The sequence below is a fragment of the Anolis sagrei genome, chromosome 6, assembly GCF_037176765.1.
Source record: "Anolis sagrei isolate rAnoSag1 chromosome 6, rAnoSag1.mat, whole genome shotgun sequence".
Lineage (NCBI taxonomy): Eukaryota > Metazoa > Chordata > Lepidosauria > Squamata > Dactyloidae > Anolis > Anolis sagrei.
The window spans coordinates 75,457,203-75,477,996 of record NC_090026.1 but is presented as its reverse complement, the minus strand read 5'-3'; the positions used below and the strand labels follow the sequence as shown (position 1 = coordinate 75,477,996).

The window sequence follows — 20,794 nt, the reverse complement described above, 5'->3', positions numbered from 1 at the left end:
ATGATGCAATAGCATTGAGTTAAAGTGATATCAATCTGCATTAATGCTATAGTGTGGTTGCACGCTAGGGACTCTTCCACATTACAGAAGTATAGCACTATAATTCCACTTTTATAGTCATGGCTGTATCCTATGGAATTCTGGAGTTAGTAGTCTGGTGATCCCCTGGAGTTTTCTAACTGAGATTTCTAACTGGACAAGAGAGCCCATGATTCCAAAGGATGTTGCCATCCTATGAAAGTACCCTAACCACTGTATTATCAAAGGCTTTCTGACCCTGATTTTCCCTAATCACGTTATCACACCAGAGCTTTAAAACAGGCAGCCCCACATTTCTGCTGACTGCAAAATTCTGGGAAATGTAATTTAGGTCAGGGCCTTTTGAATTCTCAGCTACAGAGGTCCTCACCTTCCCAAACTACATTTCCCATAATTCTGCAGGTGGCAGAAATGCAGGGCTGCCTGCTTTAAAGCCCTGGCATGATAACATTAGGCCCACTAAAATTCTTCAGTAGTAAGAGTGACAATCATAACACCCTCAAATGTTGGGCTGTAGCACCTAGCATTCCTCACCAGTGGTTATGCTGGCAGGGCTCCTTGGACATGGGATTTGCAAATGGGAGAAGGTTACTCAGAATTCTCAGCCAGAGAACACCAAACTATAAACGCTAGGATATGAATGCAGTCGACTTGTCACAATAAAAGTGTGAAAGCTCCTTGTGTATCCCATTTAGTAGCTAACAATATTTACCGTGTTTTTTTCTTTTCCTTCCTTTTTTTTTCTAAACAAGCATTCACCATGACCGAAGAAAATACTGAGATGACATCCACTGAGTTTGATTATTCGCTGCTGGTAGCTCCATGTGATAAAGTGGATATTCATATCACTATGAAAGTCTTTCTGTGTGTTCTATATATTGTATTGTTCACCATCGGACTAATTGGAAATTTCTTGGTGGTTTTGACCATTCTGAAAGCAGGGGGCCAAAGGAGCATCACTGACATATTTCTGTTGAACCTGGCCATCTCCGATCTTCTATTTGTGTTATCCCTTCCTTTTTGGGCCTTTTACTTCATACATGAATGGACACTCGGAAACCTTTTATGCCAAATAGTTTCCTCTTTGTATTCTGTGGCATTGTTTGGAGGCATGTTCTTCATTACTGTCATAAGCATTGATAGATACCTGGCTATTGTCCATGCAACGTACGCTATGAAAGCCAGGACTATCCACCGTGGATACATCACTAGCGCCGCAATATGGACCCTTGCAGTCTTATTTGCAGCCCCTCACTTCGTGTTCGTGCAAGAGTCAGAGAAACGATGCACTTCTCTGTATCCTTCACATCTTGAGACATTATGGCCAGTTTTCAGCTACATGGAAATGAACATCATTGGGTTTGTTCTCCCAGTATGTATCATGACTTTTTGCTACCTGGGCATCATCAAAACCTTGTTCTCCTGCAAAAACACCAGGAAAAAAAGAGCGGTGAAGCTGATTTTAACAGTGGTGATTGTGTTTTTGCTGTTCTGGGCGCCATACCATGTATCACTTTTCCTGCAGGTGTTAAGGATCTATGATTACTTTGAGTGTGCCTCCTTACGTATGTTAGACTACATTGTGCAAGTAACTGAAACAATAGCTTTCAGCCATTGCTGTCTGAATCCAATAATCTACACTTTTGCTAGTGAAAAATTAAGGAAGTTCCTTTGTCATTTGGTTCTGAAATGCTTCTCATTCGTTGGTTTCTGTGGGCCATGTAATAAGTATCGTGGTACAGTGCCCACTCCTGTTCCAGAAACTGCCTTGACCAGCAACCATACCCAGAACACCAGCGACCAAGATACCTTTGTGTTAGTCTGAGTGTTTAATAGTGGATTGTATAGCATGATGTGTAATATACTGAGTAGCTATAGTTTTGTATAAATAAGTCAAAGTTTGTTCTAACTATCCATGGAAAAAGAAGCAATGATTGCCCAGAACATGTTTGCAAGCATATTTCAATTATTATCTTTCAAACTTGAGGCACTGGAACATTTTTGTAAGTTGATAACAGAGTTAATATTAATACCTAATAAATGTATGTGATTTAAAGTAGTTGTGTCCTTAACTTGCTTCAGAATATCTTTTGTATTAATACAGTCAGCCTGCCGATTCACTAGAGTCAGGTGTGCAGGACTCCTACAAAAGTGAAAAAATGTAAAAAAAAAAAAGTGTAACCTCAGAGACTACCTCTCTATTAATCACTAAGTCATTCAAACTGATTCTACGGTGATATTCAACTTTTCGTGCAGGTTGATCATAGCATCACATGGAAGGACCTAGAGATTCCTAAGGAAGCACACTCTCTATGTTCTCAACAGCCAGCAGAGGATGACCACAAAGTTGCAGTGGACGATCTAGAGATTCCTAAAGAGATCATTGTATTCAAATCCATGAATAATCACATCCACAAATGTCAAATCTACAAAATATGGAGGACCAACTGCCTTTATTGATGGGCAGAGTATACTGAAACTTCTGGTTTTTTTTGGTGGCTTGCAATAGCACACATAAACAAAGGGAATGATCACTATAGAGCAGAATTGATATTTAAGAAAAGCCCTTCCACAAGGGTTGCATGCCTTTTGCTTTCCAGATGATGTTGAGAAGTTCCTTATCCACTAAACAGTGTATCACATGGAAGAGCTTATAGAAGTTGTAATCCGGTAAAATCTAGAGCAGCGCTTCTCAACCTGGGGGTCGGGACCCCTGGGGGAGTCATGAGGGGGTATCAGAGGGGTCGCCAAAGACCACCAGAAAACACTGTCTTTTCTATTTGTCATGGGGGTTCTGTGTGGGAAGTTTGGCCCAATTCTGTCATTGGTGGGGTTCAGAATGCTCTTTAATTATAGGTGAACTATAAATCCCAGCAACTACAACTCCCAAATGTCAAGGTCTACTTTCCCCCAAACCCACCAGTGTTTACATTTGGGTATGCTGAGTATACGTGCCAAGTTTGGTCCAGATCCATCATTGTTTGACTCCACAGTATTCTCTGAATGTAGGTGAACTACAACTCTCAAACTCAAGGTCAATGCCCACCAAACCCTTCCAGTATTTTCCGTTGGTCATGGGGGTTCTGTGTGCCAAGTTTGGTTCAGTTCCCTCGTTGGTGAAATTCAGAATGTTCTTTGATTGTAGATGAACTATAAATTCCAGCAACTACAAGTCCCAAATTACAAAATCAATCCCCCCCCCAACCCCTCCAGTATTCCAATTTGGGCGTATCAGGTATTTGTGTCAAATTTGGTCCAGTGAATGAAAATCCATCCTGCATATCAGATATTTACATCATAACAGTAGCAATTATGCAGTTTTGAAGTAGCAACAATAATGTTATGGTTGGGGATCACTACAACATGAGAAACTGTATTAAGGGGTTGCGGCATTAGGAAGGTTGAGACCCACTGATTTAGAGAGTCAGAGATACCTGGTTCGTGCTCTGTTGGATCAGACCATTTTCTAACACTGATCATAGAATCAAGGAGTTGGAGAAACCACAAAGGCCATCCATTTTGACCACCTGCCATCTTGGAATACATAATCAAAGCATTCCCAATATAAGGCCATGCAGTGTCTCTGTTTCAAAATTTCCAAGAGACTCCACCACAGTCTGCGACAGTGTATTTCACTGTAAAACATCTCTTACCATCTCAAGTCACTCCTGACATGACAAAAAAAAAAAAAAAAAAACATCAGAAAGCTCTTCCTAACGTTCAGGTAGAATTTCTTTTCCTGCAGTTTTAATCCATTGCTCTATTTCCTAGTCTCTAAAGCAGCAGAAAACAAGCCTACTCCATCTTCAAGATGATATCAAGAGTTCTTGGTTTCACCAACTTTTTACAAGAATTTCTTTATCTCAAAACCACCAGTGTTTCCAGGAAGCACAAGTGAAGCCATAAAAAAAGTTATTTCACGACTTCCACTTCCCCAGGAGAAGTTCCGGCAATGTCCGCAACCACATTTGTTTACTTGCAAATAGAAAGTGGCATATGGAACCAGGCACAACTGTTTACAGTGACATCCCATGTTTCCCAGGCTTGGATGGCCCAGGAACATGGGATGGCACATATTGTCCCACTCCTATGTCCATGTTACGGCAGCCTTCAGGTGCTACAGGGGTTTTGCCGGTTGCCTGTTGCCTGCGGTAACATCAGACAGGGTGATGGGGCAATCAGCAAAGAGAATGGGGAGAGGAGGGAGTGATTCCTCTTTTCCCCACTTCTCCTTCGTCATTGCTTCATTGCCCTGTCCAACATCACTGCCTCCACTGTTCGACTGGCAGGACCCATGTCGTGCACAGAGATCACTACAATATGGCAAATGGGAAGGGGTGGAGAGTATGGATGTTTGGCAGTGCCAAACCAGGTTTGGGACCACTAGGTAGTTCAGATTTCCATGTGTGCCGGAAGCATGAGGTGGCAACACTCAATTGCTTATCCTCTTTGCCATTGCTTCATGCGCCTGGCTTTTTGTTGTTTATTTGTTCAGTTGCTTCCGACTCTTTGTGACCTCATGGACTAGCCCACACCAGAGCTGTCGGCCGTCACCACCCCCAGCTCCTTCAGAGTCAAGCCAGTCACTTCAAGGATACCATCCATCCATCTTGCCCTTGGTTGGCCCCTCTTCCTTTTTCCTTCCATTTTCCCCAGCATCATTGTCTTCTCTAAGATTTCCTTTCTTCTCATGATGTGGCCAAAGTACTTCATTTTGGCCTCTAATATCCTTCCCTCCAATGAGCAGTCGGGCTTTATTTCCTGAAGTATGGACTGGTTGGATCTTCTTGCTGTCCAAAGCACTCTCAGAATTTTCCTCCAGCACCACAGTTCAAAGCATCTAACTTCCTTCACTCAGTCTTCCTTATGGTCCAGCTCTCACATGCATAGGTGACTATGGGAAATACCATTCCTTTTACTATGCTGATCTTCGTTGCCAGTGTGATGTCTCTACTCCTCACTATTTTATCGAGACTGGACATTGCTCTCCTCCCAAGAAGTAAACATCTTCTGATTTCCTGGCTGCAGTCTGCAGTAATCTTTGCACCTAGAAATACAAAGTCTGTCACTGCCTCCACGTTTTCTCCCTCTATTTGCCAGCTGTCAATCAGTCCGGTTACCAGAATCTTGGGGTTTTTTTATGTTTAACTGCAACCCAGCTTTTGCACTTTCTTTTTTCACTTTGATTAGAAGGTTCCTCAACTTCTCCTCGCTTTCGGCAATCAAAGTGGTATCATCTGCATATCTAAAGTTGCTAATGTTTCTTCCAGAAATTTTAACCCCAGCCTTGCATTCATCAAACCAGAACATCGCATGATGTGTTCTGCATACAAGCTGAATACATTGGGAGAGAGTATACAACTCAGAAAGGAGATGTTGTGTGTGTGTATTGGCTGTGTGGAACCAGCAGTGGGAAATGGTGGCACTAAAGGCAGCAGGGGAGCAGCATTGGGTGTGAGGTTGGGGAAGCCTACTGGTGGGCTGGCCAGGATAGCTGGCTTCCCTCCTGCTTTCTCAGTCATGAAATACAGAAATGATAAAGAAACATCAGTCCAATAATTTGAGCTACTAAAATTCATTTCTGCAAAGACACATCTGTCACATAACCTTCACAAACAATGCACTTTCTCCCTCTGCTGGATGGCAAGAGAAGTTGTTGTTGTTCATTCGTTCAGTCATTTCCGACTCTTCGTGACTTCATGGACCAGTCCACGCCAGAGCTCACTGTCGGTCGTCACCACCCCCAAGCTCCTTCAAGGTCAATCCAGTCACTTCAAGGATGCCATCTTGCCCTTGGTCGGTCTCTCTTCCTTTTTCCTTCCTTTTTCCCCAGTATAATTGTCTTCTCTAAGTTTTTCTTTCCTCTCATGATGTGGCCAAAGTACTTCATCTTGGCCTTTACTATCCTTTCCTCCAATGAGCAGTCGGGCTTTATTTCCTGAAGTATGGACTGGTTGGATCTTCTCGCTGTCCAAGGCACTCTCAGAACTTTCCTCCAGCACCACAATTCAAAAGCATCTATCTTCCTTCGCTCAGCCTTCCCTATGGTCCAGCTCTCACATCTGTAGGTGGCTATGGGGAATACCATTGTTTTAACTATGCAGATCTTCTTGGTGAGGGCAGTGATGAAGGTGGCAGCCTAGAAAGGAGATGTTGTGTGTATTGGCTGCGGCAGCCCAGAAAGGAGATGCTGTGTTTATTGGCTGTGTGGAACCAGCAGTGGGAAATGGTGGCACTAAAGCAGCGTTTCTCAACCTGGGGGTCGGAACCCCTAGAGGGGTCACAAGGGGGTGTCAAAGGGGTCGCGAAAGACCATTAGAAAACACAGTTTTTTCTGTTGGTCATGGGAGCTCTGTGTGGGAAGTTTGGCCCAATTCTATCATTGGTGGAGTTCAGAATGCTCTTTGGTTGTAGGGGAAATATAAATCCCAGCAACTACAACTCCCAAATGTCTATTTTCTCCAAACTCCACCAGTGTTCACATTTCAGCATATCGGATATTTGTGCCAAGTTTGGTCCAGATCCATCATTGTTTGAGTCCACAGTGCTCTCTGAATGTAGGTGAACTACAACTCCCAAACTCAAGGTAAAGACTCACCAAACCCTCCCAGTATTTTCTGTTGGTCATGGCAGTTCTGTGTGCCAACTTTGGCCAATTTCCATTGTGGGTGGAGTTCAGAATGCTCTTTGATTGTAGGTGAACTATAAATCCCAGCAACTACAATGACAAAAGTAATCCCCCCCCCCCAAAAAAACCCCCACCAGTATTCAAATTTGGGCGTATTGGGTATTTGTGCCAAATTTGGTCCAGTGAATGGAAATACATCCTGCAGATCAGATATTTACATGACGATTCATAACAGTACCAAAGTGACAGTTGTGAAGTAGCAATGAAAATAATGTTATGGTTTTGAGTCACCACAACATGAGGAACTGTATTAAGGGGTCACAGCCTTAGGAAGGTTGAAAAACACTGCACTAAAGGCAGCAGGGGAGCAGCACTGGGTTGGAGAAGCTTACTGGTGGGCTGGCCAGGACAGCTGGCTTCCCTCCTCTCTCAGTTGCTTTAGAATCGATGAAATACAGAAATGATAAAGAAACATCAGTCCAATAATTTGAGCCACTAAATTCATTTCTGCAAAGACACATAACACTATAATCTTCACAGACAATGCACTTTCTCCCTCTGCCGGATGGCAAGAGCAGAACAGAGGAGAAAAACCTACTAAAGAACCTCTTCTACAAGCCAAAAAGGAAAGAAATAGATCACAATACACCACAGGCTCCAGTTACAGCAGGAGGCAGCAGAGAACAGCTGATATGGGTATTTTATAGCAATATAATCCATAGTTACTACCATGGGAATATCCTTCAGAATCTGGTGAGTCTCCCTAATCCTTCTCTTCTGCAGGTCCCATTGCTGTTTTGCCACCTTTCTTTACACATAGGTTTATTTATTTATATTATTTATTTATTTACTTCACTTATATTCCGCTTCTCTCAGCTCTTGGGCGACTCAAAGCGTTTAACAATAGCAAAATTCAATGCACAACATCATAAAAAGAGTTTTAAAAAAGTTAAAAACAATGATATAATAAACAATCAATTAAACATAACTATAACATCTCATTAGCGTCTCATAAGTAGAATCAAGATCCAATCTCATTATCCATTGTTCCATGTCCCTATATTCAATACACTAGTATTGTCATTCTAGTCCATATCCTTTAAACTCTACAAACATCTACTGTCCAAAGGCCTGGTCCCAAAGCCATGATTTTAATTTATTTCTGAAAACCAGGAGGGAGGGAGCAGAACTTACCTCATTTGGGAGTGTTCAATAGGCGAGGGGCCACCGCCGAGAAGGCCCTGTCTCTTGTCCCCGCCAGATGCATTTGCGCATTTGACGGGAGCGAGAGCAGGGCCTCCCCGGATGATCTTAGATTACGAGATAGGACGTAGGGGTGGATGCGTTCGGACAAGTAAGCTGGGCCAGGTTGTTACTCTTCTGGGTTTTCGATCTGCCTCTTAAGAGTTTGTGTGGCATCACAGGGTTTCACAAAAAAGTGATAGCACCAGCAGTCAAAAGTGCCTCAAACTGTTAAGCAATAATGGACATTATCCTTTTCACCATTAATATCTGAAAGGTATGTGTTGATATGAAGGAGATATGCTGCAAAGGGATGAAGGTCACCTATCCAAGAGCAAATATGGTCTAGTGCGACGATGACGAACCTATGACACGTGTGTCAGCACTGACACGCATAGCCATTTTCGATGACACACGGTCGCATGCGGCCGCATACAGAGAAGATGGGACCGCATCCCAAGAAGGACATTTCATTCTCAGCTCCTACACCAGCATTTTTCTATAATGATGAGATATATGGCATTATAGGAAAAGCAGGTAAGTTAAATAATTAGTTTTTGGTTTATAACTTCAGTTATATATTACAATAATATATTTTTGTTATTAAACTATAAATATCATGAAATTATGGTTTTTTTCTCAAAGTGACACTCCACCCGAGTTATGCTTGTTTTTTTGGCAAGTATTGACACACCAAGCTCAAAAGGTTGCCCATCGTTGGTCTAGTGGTTTCAGCATTGGAGGACTACAACTGTGAAGACCAAGGTTTGCATGCCCGCTCAGCCATGGAAACCCTCAGAAAACTCATTCTCAATCTCAGAGGAAGCTCTCAGCCTTTGGACAAATCTTGCCAAGGAAAACCAAGGAAAGGTTTGCCATAGGGGCTCCAAAAGCTAACAATGATTTGAAGACGTGCAACAACACCCTACTACCGACCTAACAGTGTTTCCTCCTTTTTATCACATTATTTGCTTTAAAATTGATTAGTAGTTATATTTATATTTTTGATTATAACACATATATTATGATGTGTTGCAATAAAATTGGAAGAGAACAGCTGGGGTATATACACACTGCACAATTATAGCAAATAGTTGCGCATTCACTAGCATGGCTCTATTCTACGGGATACTGAGATTTTCAGTTTATCCAGGTGCATTGTAAATTGTGCTAGAGTACACCACAGCAAAAGAGGCCCCCTTATACACTGCCATTTAAAATCTAGATTATATGCTTTGAACTGAATTATATGGCAGTGTAGACTCATATAATTCAGTTCAAAGCAGATAACGTGGATTATCTGCATTGATAATCTGGATTATATAGCAGTGTGGAAGGAGCCTTAAATTCTCCAGCAGGTGATTCTAATTACTTCACCATACTACAATTTCCGGGATTACATAGGAGGAAGCCATGGTAGTTAAAATGGTGCAAAGGTGCTATTAATATGTGGTGTACACACACACATACACACCATTGTGCTTTATTTATTCACGGATTCATTTAAAATATACACTGCTATTTTTAAAAAATCTATCCTCATTGTGATTAATTTTGCAATAACCATGCCAATAAAGTCCAGAAATATTCATGTAGCATCCTTTTAAAATTCCTAGTCATAGGTTTGTTGCTGAGATGGAATAACCTACTGAGGCCCCTTGTACATTGCCATATATTCCAGAGTATCAAAGCAAAAAGGTCATGAGTTCGAAGCCAGCCCGGGTTGGAGTGGGTTTCCAACCAATTGTGTAGCTCGTTGTCGACCTTTGCAACCCGAATTGTGTAGCCCGTTGTCGACCTTTGCAACCCGAAAGACAGTTGCATCTGTCAAGTAGGAAAATAAGGTACCACCTTAAAGTGTGGGGAGGCTAAATTAACTAATTTATGAGGCCATAAAGACTTCAGCAAAAGCATACAGGGAATGCGGAAGTACTTCATCAGTGTTGCAGATGGACGATGAAAGCGACAGCTCCCCTGGCGGCCAGAAAAAGTTAATAGCTTCTGTCTATGTCTGTATATGTTGTACGTCAAAATTGGCATTGAATGTTTGCCATATATGTATACACTGTAATCCGCCCTGAGTCCCCTGCGGAGTGAGAAGGGCGGAATATAAAAACTGTAAATAAATAAATAATCCACATTATCTGCTTTGAACTGGATTATATGAGTCGACACTGCCATATAAACCAGTTCAAAGTAGATAATCTGGATTTTATATGGCAGTGTAGAAGGAGGCTGAGACTGAATGTGCACTGCCATGTAATCCAGTTTTGGAATTCAGATTAACTGCTTTGAACTGGATTATGTGATTCTACACTGCGATATAATCCAGTTCAAATGAGATAATCTGGATTTTATATGGCAATGTAGAAGGGGCCTGAGACTGAATGTGCACTGCCATGTAATCCTGTTTCAGAATTCAGATTAACTACTTTGAATTGGTTTATGCAAGTCTACACTGCTATATAATCCATTTCAAGGCAGTTACTCAGCATTCCGCAATTGGAATATATGGCAGTTTAGATGGGTCTGGGAGTGAGAATTCATGGGTGAAGTGTTCATCTTAAAAGAGGCCCCATCTACACTGCCATATGATCCATTTTCTGAATGAAGATTAGTTGCATTGAACTGGATTATATGGCAGTGTAGATTTATATAATCCAATCAAAAGCAGTTAATCTGAAATTTGATTATATGGCAGTGTAGATCCAGTCATAGACACTGAAAACTAAATAAGCACATCTGACATGCAAACGTGACTCCCATCATTCATCACCATTGGCTATGTTAGCTGGGGTTCATGGGAGTTTCATTCCAACAACTTCTGAAAGGCCACACATTGACCTTATCTGCCCTAAGACTTCCTTTCTCATCACATATTAAGCAGAAGTGGGCATTTTGAAGCCAAGTAGGAGGAACTGAGCTAGTGTGGTGGGGAATCTGATGCTCATGTCAGCTCATCAGAAAACAGAGCATCAGAGTCTTCCCTCTGTAGGTTCATGACTGGCAGGTTCGCATGAGAAATACAAAAGACTTTAGATTATCATAAATGTAAAGGTAATGATATTTACCCTGTCCCAGCAATTTTAAGATATAGGTCTGTGAAACCTCACCTATACTAATAGAAATGTGGGCAAGGAAGAATACATACAGGCATGTATGTAGACAACTTCAACAGAAAGGAGGAAACCATGAAAGTGAGGAAAATCTGGCTACCGGTATTAAAAGAACACTAAAATCAGGACAGTAAATAAAACACAATACTTAAAAAAGGGGGGGGGGAATTCCAGACAAGAAACAATCACATCCCCACAAAGGATTCCCCTAGGCAGTAAGCAGCCAGACCTTGAAGCTGCAAGACTATTAAATACTAATCAAAGTAGCAAATTGTAACACTCGCACCTGCCTCAAACAGACAAGAGTTCTTTCTCCCACCCTGGACATTCCACAGATATACGTATAAACCCTACTTGCCTAGTTTCCAACAGACCTCACAACCTCTGAGGATGCTTGCTATAGATGTGGGTAAAACGTCAGGAGAGAATGCTTCTGGAACATGGCCATACAGCCCGGAAAACTCACAGCAAACTTTTAGACCTTTTGGCCTCTTTGACACAGGTCAACAGCACCTGAAATTGCTGCAAATTCAGTGTTAAGGATCTGTTTTACAGAGCTGACCTGTGACGTGACCCAAGGAACTGAAACTCATTATTATTATTATTATTATTATTATTATTCGAAACACAACAAGATGAGTCCACAGCAAACAAGATCACTCTGCTAGCTATTGTATTGAATTACACGTCGGACACTTCCCAAGTGTCTAGGACTGTGTGATGTATCGGCAAATAATGCATGCAGATGGTAAGTCAGTGCCGATTGTGTTTAAGTGCAGGCCAAGGTCTTTAGGCACTGCACCCAGTGTGCCGATCATCCACTGGGACCACCTTGACTGGCTTGTGCCAGAGTCTTTGCAGTTCAATCTTAAATCCTCATATCAGGTCATCTTTTCCAGTTGTTTAACTTCAATCCTGCTATTGCCTGGGATTGCAACATCGACAATCCATACTTGGTTTTTTAACATAATTGTGAGGTCAGGAGTATTGTGCTCCAAAACTCTGTCAGTGTTCTGGTACAGCTGTACCAGGAGCTCCAATTTTGTTTGCTTTGCATTGAATGTTTGTTTGCAGTCCTAAGTTTCAGGGACTCTGCAGATAGGTGGCTTCTTTGGTTGCAGTTACAGGGCAAGCCGCCTGTCCATCATCATTAAGTTTGGTCCCACCCCTTGCTCAGGGCAATTGGGAAGGGAGCCATTTTTTAGTTAGTGTCAGCAAGGAAAGCTATGTACAGGACATGTGTAAAGCTTCCCCTGTGCAAAAGCTTCAACCTTTAAGAATTTCCAGGGTTACAGAAATTCCAACAGAAACAGAAGGAAAAGAGTCTCCAAAGACTTTCCAGGGAAACAGCTCTAAAGATCAAAGAACTCCAGCTGAAGAGACTACAGGCTGGTAGGTCCACTCGGTGCTTTGAGATGCAATTCAAGCTGGTAGTGGTGCCCACATCAGTTAGGTTTAAGTTTACAGTCAGCCTGGGAGATGTTAAAAAAGGGGTTTTCCTTTAAAGAATAAGTTATTGAAGATAGTTGCCTGTCCTTCGTGGGCAAGTTTAGGAATTCACCAGTTGCCCAAAAGCTTGGAATCATTTACATAACTTTACTGAAGACAAGAGAAGTTTCTGTTTGATTGTTCATTAATAAAAGACTTTGTTGTACTTCTCAAGCCATCTAAAGACTGTTTGTGGTGGAAACCTCTGAGAACTTCTCTTTAGGCCCCCTGGCTTCCCGTTGGGCAAAGGTTGCACGTCCTGTTTTAAAGACAACTATTTACAGGCCCAACGCGCGATAGAACAGTCAGGCTGAATTCAGAAGTCCCAAAATAGTTTGACTTGTTCGTTTTCAGACTTGTGATCCCACCAGTTCGTTGTCGCAGGCAGATGGTATTTGTGGCACAAGTTAGCTCACTTATTATTATTATTATTATTACTACTACTACTACTACTATTATCTCTATCTTATCACTATTAGATAATGTGCCTCCCCATTTTGGGATGAACTTCATGGATCAATTTGATTGAGTACAATGAAAGAGCTATCTTTTGACTAAATACTATAGAACAGTCTTGGCCATGATGTGAGACATTGCTACGTAGAAGAGGATTCCCACAATTCATGTTAGAAGGACCAATTGTATGTGTTAAAAAAATCACACTGCATATGTCATAGCATGAAAAAAAATCCCTTTGTGCTATACTTTCTCGTTACCTTAATTTTTGGCAGCTTAGATCAGCTTGATATCTCATTGAGACCACATCCTGAGAAGATTCATCACCCTTCAGTGAGACATTTCTCCCTGTAAATTAGAAGGTAAGCTCAATGAATAACTATTGTATTCTGTGTACTTTCAGGCTGGATATAGTAACACTGAATTAATATTTATACTGGAGATTCAGATCATTTCTGTAAAATATTTTAAATGATACATATTGCTGCATGTAGACAAGGTTGGAAAATTAAAGTTTGTGTATAAAAATGTATAGATTCAGGAAACATCTTCACTGATCCTTGCAATTTAACCAAAGAAAATTCAGGAGCATCCTATTTTCATCTACTCAAAGATACATCCTATTGCACTAGAGAGCTTGCTACCTTGTTACAGGGGCAAAAGTGGTTGTCTTGAGGGATGATTAGACTGAAATCTAGAGTGATCTTTAGTTTATTGTGCTTCAAACATATACTGGCTATATACTGCATGTATATTGCAAAGTAGGTCCTGTCATTGTGTTGTCAAAGGCATTCATGGCCGGAATCACTAGGTTGCTGTGAGTTTTCCTGAATGGCCATGTCCATGAAGCATTCTCTTCTGATGTTTTTCCCACATCTATGGCAGGCATCCTCAGAGGTTGTGAGGTCTGTTGGAAATGAGGCAAGGGAGGTTTATATATCTGTGGATTGTCCAGGGTGGGAGAAAGAACTCTTGTTAACCTGAGGCAAATGTGAATGTTGCAATTGGTCACCTTGATTAGCATTGAATGGCTTTGCAGCTTCTAAGCCTGGCTAATTCCTGCCTGAAGGAATCCTTTGTTGGGAGGTATTAGCTGGTCCTGATTATTTCATGTCAGGAATTCCCCTGTTTTTTGAGTGTTCCTCTTTATTTACTGTCCTGATTTTGTTTGTTTGTTTGTTTACGGTATTTATATACTGTCCTTCTTAGCCCAAAGGCGACTCAAGGTGGTTTACAGTTGGCAAAAATTCGATGAGCTTTTTTAAGCCTCCCTGAGTCCCCCCTAGGGTAATAATACCCGAAATAAATAAATAATAAATAATACCGGCAGCCAGATTTTGTTCATTTTCATGGTTTCCTCCTTTCTGTTGAAACTGTCCACAGGCTTGTGGATTTCAATGGCTTCCCTGTGTAGTCTGACATGGTTGTCGTTAGAGTGGTCCAGCATTTCTGTGTTCTCAAATAATATGCTGTGTCTAGGTTGGTTCATCGGATGCTCTGCTATGGCTGACTTCTCTGGTTGAAGCAGTATCTTTCATGTTCCTTGATTTGTGTTTGGGCAATTCTGCATTTGGTGGTCTCTATGTAGACTTCTCCACAGCTGCATGGTATATGGTAGACTTCTGCAGAGTTGAGAGGATCCCTCCTGTCCTTTGCTGACCATATCATTTGTTGGATCTCTTAGTGGATCTGTAGATAGGTGATGATGCTTGCCATAGATGTGGGTGAAATGTCAGGAGAGAAACATGGTCATACAGCCCAGAAAACTCACAGCAACTTAGGTCCTGTCATATTTCATATGGTTCATTGCTTAGAGAGCATGCATACCACTGCAGTCAAAAAGGATCCATAGGATTTAATTTTGAAGAAAACACAACCATGCGGAACAGATATTACATTTGAAATGTACAGCCTTGTTAAGCAGAGTTTCTGTACAAATCATAGAATCATAGAGTTGGAAGAGACCTAATGGGCCATCCAGTCTAACCCCTGCCAAGAAGCAGGAAAATCGCATTCAAAGCACACACAATAGATGGCCATCCAGCCTCTGTTTAAATGCCTCCTGAGAAGGAGCCTCCACCACACTCTGGGGCAGAGAATTCCACTGCTGAATGGCTCTCACAGTCAGGAAGTTCTTTCTGTTCACATGGAATCTCCTTTCTTGTAGTTTGAAGCCATTGCTCCGTGTCCTAGTCTCCAGGGCAGCAGAAAACAAGCTTTCTCCCTCCTCCCTATGGCTTCCTTTCATATATTTATATATGTCTATAATGCGTCCTCTCAGCCATCACTTCTTCAGGCTAAAAATGCCCAGGTCTTTAAGCCGCTCCTCATAGTGCTTGTTCTCCAGACCCTTGATCATTTTAGTCACCCTCCTCTGGGCACATTCCAGCTTGTCAACATCTTCCTTCAATTGTGGTGCCCAAAACTGGACACAATATTCCAGATGTGGTCTAACCAATAGAGGGGTAGCATGACTTCTCTGGATCTAGACACTATACTCCTATTGATGCTGGCCAAAATCCCATTGGCTTTATTTGCAGCTGCATCACACTGTTGGCTCATGTTTAACATGTTGTCCACAAAAACTCCAAGATCTTTTTCACACATACTGTTCTCGAGCCAGGTGTCCCCCATTCTGTATCTTTGCATTTCATTTTTTCTGCCCAAGTGGAGTATCTTGCATTTGTCATTGTTGAACTTCATTTTGTTAGTTTTGACCCATCTCTCTAATCTGTTAAGATCGTGCTTCTTCCAAGAGACCATCTCCTTAATTTATCTTTGCTCCTGCACTGCATTTCCAGTCCTTGGTGATCCAGTGCTGTGATCCACGTCACACAAATCTACTGCCACCAGCAAGATTTGATTTCAGCACATTTCACCAGCATTTGATTTGTGGCTTCCCCAATGTGGTATTTCCCAACAAGTGCTGAATCTTGAACATGGCACCATAGTAGATAATATGTAATCTTTCTCAAAGAGGAAGGCACTGATTTTTGTTTGCTTGCTTTGCTTTTGGCATAGCCAACCTTTATTTGTGTTATCAAATCTTTAACAGCAACTTGATAGGTAAATATTAGCCAGAAATAAAGTTGATTGTTTTAGGCCCCGAAAAGATTATTATTTTGATTCCTGCATCTTATTTATTGCAAAAGGCCTAGAAGTGGTGATATATCAGTAGGGTGGGTGTGACCAGGCAAATACACATAAAATGTGCAGTTAAAGGGGGGAAACAGAAAAGTATGATACAATTCTATTCTCTAAACAACTTCAGTTGAGTTCAGTGGGTTTACTCAGAGATAAGCACAAGATGTAAGCTAAAGTGTGCATTTTGGAAAGTTGATAAAATATGCAGCTGGAAAATATTTTTATAAATCACAGAGCTGTTACAAGTAAACGTTTATGATAAACGCAGTTGGCCATTATAGGCCAGCATGTCACATGAATTGTTAAGGGTAGAATATGCTCAGTTTCTGTGCTTAACAGCACAAACAAAGGCTGGATCTGCACTGTCCTATATCCCAGGATCTGATCCCATATTATCCAATTATCTCAGATAACCCGGTGGCACAGTGGGTTAAACCCCTGTGCCGGAAGGACTGAAGACCGACAGGTCGCAGGTTCGAATCCGGGGAGAGGCGGATGAGCTCCCTCTATCAGCTCCAGCTCCTCATGCGGGGACATGAGAGAAGCCTCCCACAAGGATGATAAAAACATCAAATCGTCCAGGCGTCCCCTGGCCAACGTCCTTGCAGACGGCCAATTCTCTCACACCAGAAGTGACTTGCAGTTTATCAAGTCGCTCCTGACACAATTAAAAAAAACTGTCAGTGTAGACTCATATAATTCTGGGGTGGGTGTCTAGTTTTCTTCCAGGACTTCCCAGGAGAACACCGGGACAAAGTAAGCCCCTCCCCAAAAAAAACCCAAAGCAGAGTAAAAAAAAACAGAATAGCTCACCCGGCCTCCATGAGACGGCTGCCAGAGCTCTCCTGGCATGTACAAATGATGTGGGGGGGGGGGGGGGAATACACACCAGGAGAACTCTGACAGCCATCTCATGGAGGCCGGGTGAGTTCTTCTGGGTTTTTTTACTCTGTTTTGGGAGGCTTTGGGGGAGGGGGTTGGTATTCCCACAGTTTTCTGGGGAATACTGTCTGGACTGCAGTATTCTGCAATCCAGACACCAGAAGTAGTGGGTTTATCCCCACGCCTTCCAAATTAATTTGCCACAAACCGGGGTTTTCCTGGTTTGTGGTGAATTAATTTGGGTTTGTCCAGAATGTCATCTGGACAGCCCCTTTTTTATTGCAGAAGTTCAAAGCAGATATTGTGGGATTTTCTGCCTTGATATTATGGGATATAGGGCTATGTGAAAGGGCCCATCAAGTTGATAAAGTAGATCTGTAGAATGTATTGACATTGTGTGTATTCTCTTTATATTTCCTGTACCTTAATTCTCTCTGGTCTCATTGGATGTGTGCATATGTGATACACACATGCAGGCAGACGTGTGTGTATACACAGACACACACACACACATTGCATGAGACTACTCCATTTCTGGAATTGCATTTATACACTTTAAAAAATAATTTGTTTTATGCTTAGTTGACAATATAATTGTCATCATATTTATTCAGTAATAAATGTTACTGAGATCAATATTTGTTTACAGTATTTATATTGTATTGTCGAAGGCTTTCATGGCCGGAATCACTGGGTTGTTGTAGGTTTTTTCGGGCTATATGGCCATGTTCTAGAGCAGGGGTCATCAAACTTTTTGAACAGAGGGTCAGGTCACAGTGTTTCAAACTGTTGGAGAGCCGGATTATAAGTTGAAAAAAATGAACAAATTCCTATGAACACTGCAAATATCTTATTTGTAGTGCAAAAAAAAAATACCCACTTAAAAACAATACAATAATTAAAATGAAGAAATATTTCAACAAATATAAACTTATTAGTATTTCAATGGGAAGTGTGGGCCTGCTTTTGGTTGATAAGATTGTTGTGGTGGTGGTGGTGGTAGTGTGCTTTCAAGTTGTTTCAGACTTAGGTTGACCCCCGAGCAAGGGCCGGGTAAATGACCTTGGAGGGCCATATCCGGCCCTCAGGCCTTAGTTTGAGGACCCCTGTTCTAGAAGCATTCTCTCCTGACGTTTCACCTGCATCTATAGCAAGCATCCTCAGAGGTAGTGAGGTGTGGTGAGGTGCTTGCCATAGATGCAGGCGAAACGTCAGGAGAGAGTGCCTCTAGAACATGGCCATATAGCCTGAAAAAAACCTACAACAACCCAGTCTTTATATTCTGCCTTTCTCACCCTGAAGGGGACTCAGAGCTGATCACAGAACAAATAATGTATATGGCAAACATTCAGTGCTGATTATACAATGATAAGACAGACAACGGATAGAGATATCTGTAGGCTTACCCATCTTTTAGCATCTTTGAAAGCTGTGCTCGGTTCCGACCACAGGGTGTGGGGGGATTTATATGCACAGTTATTGTCAGGTAACTGTGCATGGGAATGCAGTCTAAGTAACTTTGAGTAAAAAACTATTCCTTTTCCATTCTGACACATTTAATTCTGCTCTTTAGAAAAAGAAAATGACCTCTACTTCAGATGTTGCCACCATCTCCATGGGATTCCCAGCATATTCCTTATATGATGATGTCTATGAAGACGGTCCTGAACCATGCAGCAAAGATGGAGTAAAGAGATTTAGCTCTTGGTTCCTTCCCACATTTTACTCACTAGTGTTCTTCCTTGGTTTGACAGGGAACACACTTGTCCTTTTGGTACTGTTCAAATACAAGAGGTTGAGAAGCATGACGGATATTTATCTGCTCAATCTTGCCATCTCTGACTTGCTTTTTGTTTTCGCTCTTCCTTTCTGGTCATATTTTGTGGCTGACGAATGGGTGTTTGGAGATGGCTTATGTAAATTCATCTCTTGGGTTTACCGGACTGGCTTCTACAGTGGGATCTTTTTTATAATGCTTATGAGCATTGATCGGTATTTTGCCGTCGTTCATGTTGTGTTTGCTTTGAAAGCAAGGACCGTCAGCTATGGTACCATTGCGAGTCTTGTCGTATGGCTAGTGGCCATCACAGCTTCTTTTCCAGAGCTAATATTCAGCAAAACTGTGAGTGACTATAATCATACTGTATGTAAGTCAGTATACGGCAAGAATGACACAACATGGAAGCTTTTTACCTCTTTAGAAACCAACATTTTGGGCCTTCTTATACCCTTCATGGTCATGCTGTTTTGCTACGCACACATTGTTAAGACGTTACTGCACTGCAGAAATGAAAAGAAGAAGAGGGCTGTGAAGATGATATTTGCTGTGATGATTGTGTTTTTTGTGTTCTGGACTCCATACAACGTTGTCCTTTTCCTGCAGTATTTGTTTGACGTTAATATTCTTACAGGATGCAGTGTCAGCAAAAACCTGGACTATGCCGATCAAGTGACGCAGACGCTCGCGTTTTTTCACTGCTGCCTCAATCCAGTCATCTACTTCTTTATGGGACAAAAATTCAAGAAGTACATCAAGCTGTTCTTTAAGAATTGCATCTTGACAAAAAGATTGTGCAAAGCCTGTGGTCTCCCTGATACTCTTTCCGTTGAATCCTCCAGCTCATTCCGCACACAATCCACAAGTGAAGAAGATGCGCTCTGAAGATCCAGGAAGGAGATTTGGTGAGAACAGGCCAAAAAATCACACTTTATACACTGGATCAGTGATGGGTATACTTTCCACCCATAACCTTCACATGTTGACAAATAAGCACAGTCTATATCAAAAGCATTGAAAACAGAAGAAGAGAAGAAAGGTTCCAGATCTTTGGGAAAAGCTGTCACAGGAGATTTTTCCAAGACCTGTTAAATTCCCTCTCATCAGCACTGTGTTGACATTTAAATATCTGATAAGGTTTTCAATTATCTTACAGGTCTCCATTTAATATCTCTTTGGGGGTTTTCTTTCCTGCCTGGAGAAATTTCAACCTTTGGAGACAAGAATGCCTTCAAATCAGTTAAGCATCCCTTGTTTGTTGTGTATTGGTTTAAAAAAGAACTGACAAGCATCTAGTTGTATGGGTCACAGGACAAAACTGAAATGAACAGTCTATAATGATTTGTAATTATATTACATGATTAATAATGTGCTTTGTGTGGCCTAAAATGATTTAATATTCTCACATACCCATATGTTGTTAGCTGTCCAGTACTCCTATTCCTAAAAGTTGAAAAATGATGAGATGAATAGGCCATCTCCAAAGCCTTGCTCCTTACCGGAGAGAAAATGCCTATGGTAGCTCCATCCTACCATGAGTGAATGTCCAAACCTGGTATTTCAAGTGGTGGAAAGGCCCTTAAATTAGTATCTACCCCTGGGATGCCTGATTTCCACATGCAGATTTAACTTCTCAACTGCCCCACTTTTATCACTGGGATGCTCTATCTATATAAATAAAAAATGTAATGTTTGTTTATGGGATTAACATAACTCAAAAACCACTGGACAAATTGCCGTCAAATTTGGCCTCAAGACACCGACTAACCCAAGGAGTGACCTTCACTCAAAAAAATTGATTTTGTCATTTGGGAGTTGTAGTTGCTGGGATTTATAATTAATCTACAATCAAAGAGCATTCTGAACTCCACGAATGATGGAATTGAACCAAATGTGGTACACTGGACTCCCACGACCAACAGAAAACACTAGAAGGGGTTGGTGGGCATTGACCTTGAGTTTGAGAGTTGTAGTTCACCTACATCCAGAGAGCCCTGCAGACTCAAACAAAGATGGATCTGG

General features: G+C 41.6%; 2 protein-coding genes across 2 annotated transcripts; both read left to right on the top strand.

Annotated features, from left to right (window-relative positions):
• Nucleotides 1-583: 583 nt before the first annotated feature.
• On the top strand, nucleotides 584-2,076 carry LOC132779752 (CX3C chemokine receptor 1-like). Its single transcript, XM_067469512.1, has one exon. The coding sequence runs from the start codon at nucleotides 680-682 to the stop codon at nucleotides 1,862-1,864; it is 1,185 nt and encodes a 394-aa protein (XP_067325613.1). The 5' UTR covers nucleotides 584-679; the 3' UTR covers nucleotides 1,865-2,076.
• An 11,186-nt stretch (nucleotides 2,077-13,262) lies between these two features.
• On the top strand, nucleotides 13,263-19,717 carry CCR4 (C-C motif chemokine receptor 4). Its single transcript, XM_060783421.2, has 2 exons — nucleotides 13,263-13,331; nucleotides 18,569-19,717. Exon 2 carries the CDS (start codon nucleotides 18,578-18,580, stop codon nucleotides 19,655-19,657), a length of 1,080 nt encoding a protein of 359 aa, XP_060639404.2. The 5' UTR covers nucleotides 13,263-13,331; nucleotides 18,569-18,577; the 3' UTR covers nucleotides 19,658-19,717.
• The last annotated feature ends 1,077 nt before the right edge of the window (nucleotides 19,718-20,794 follow it).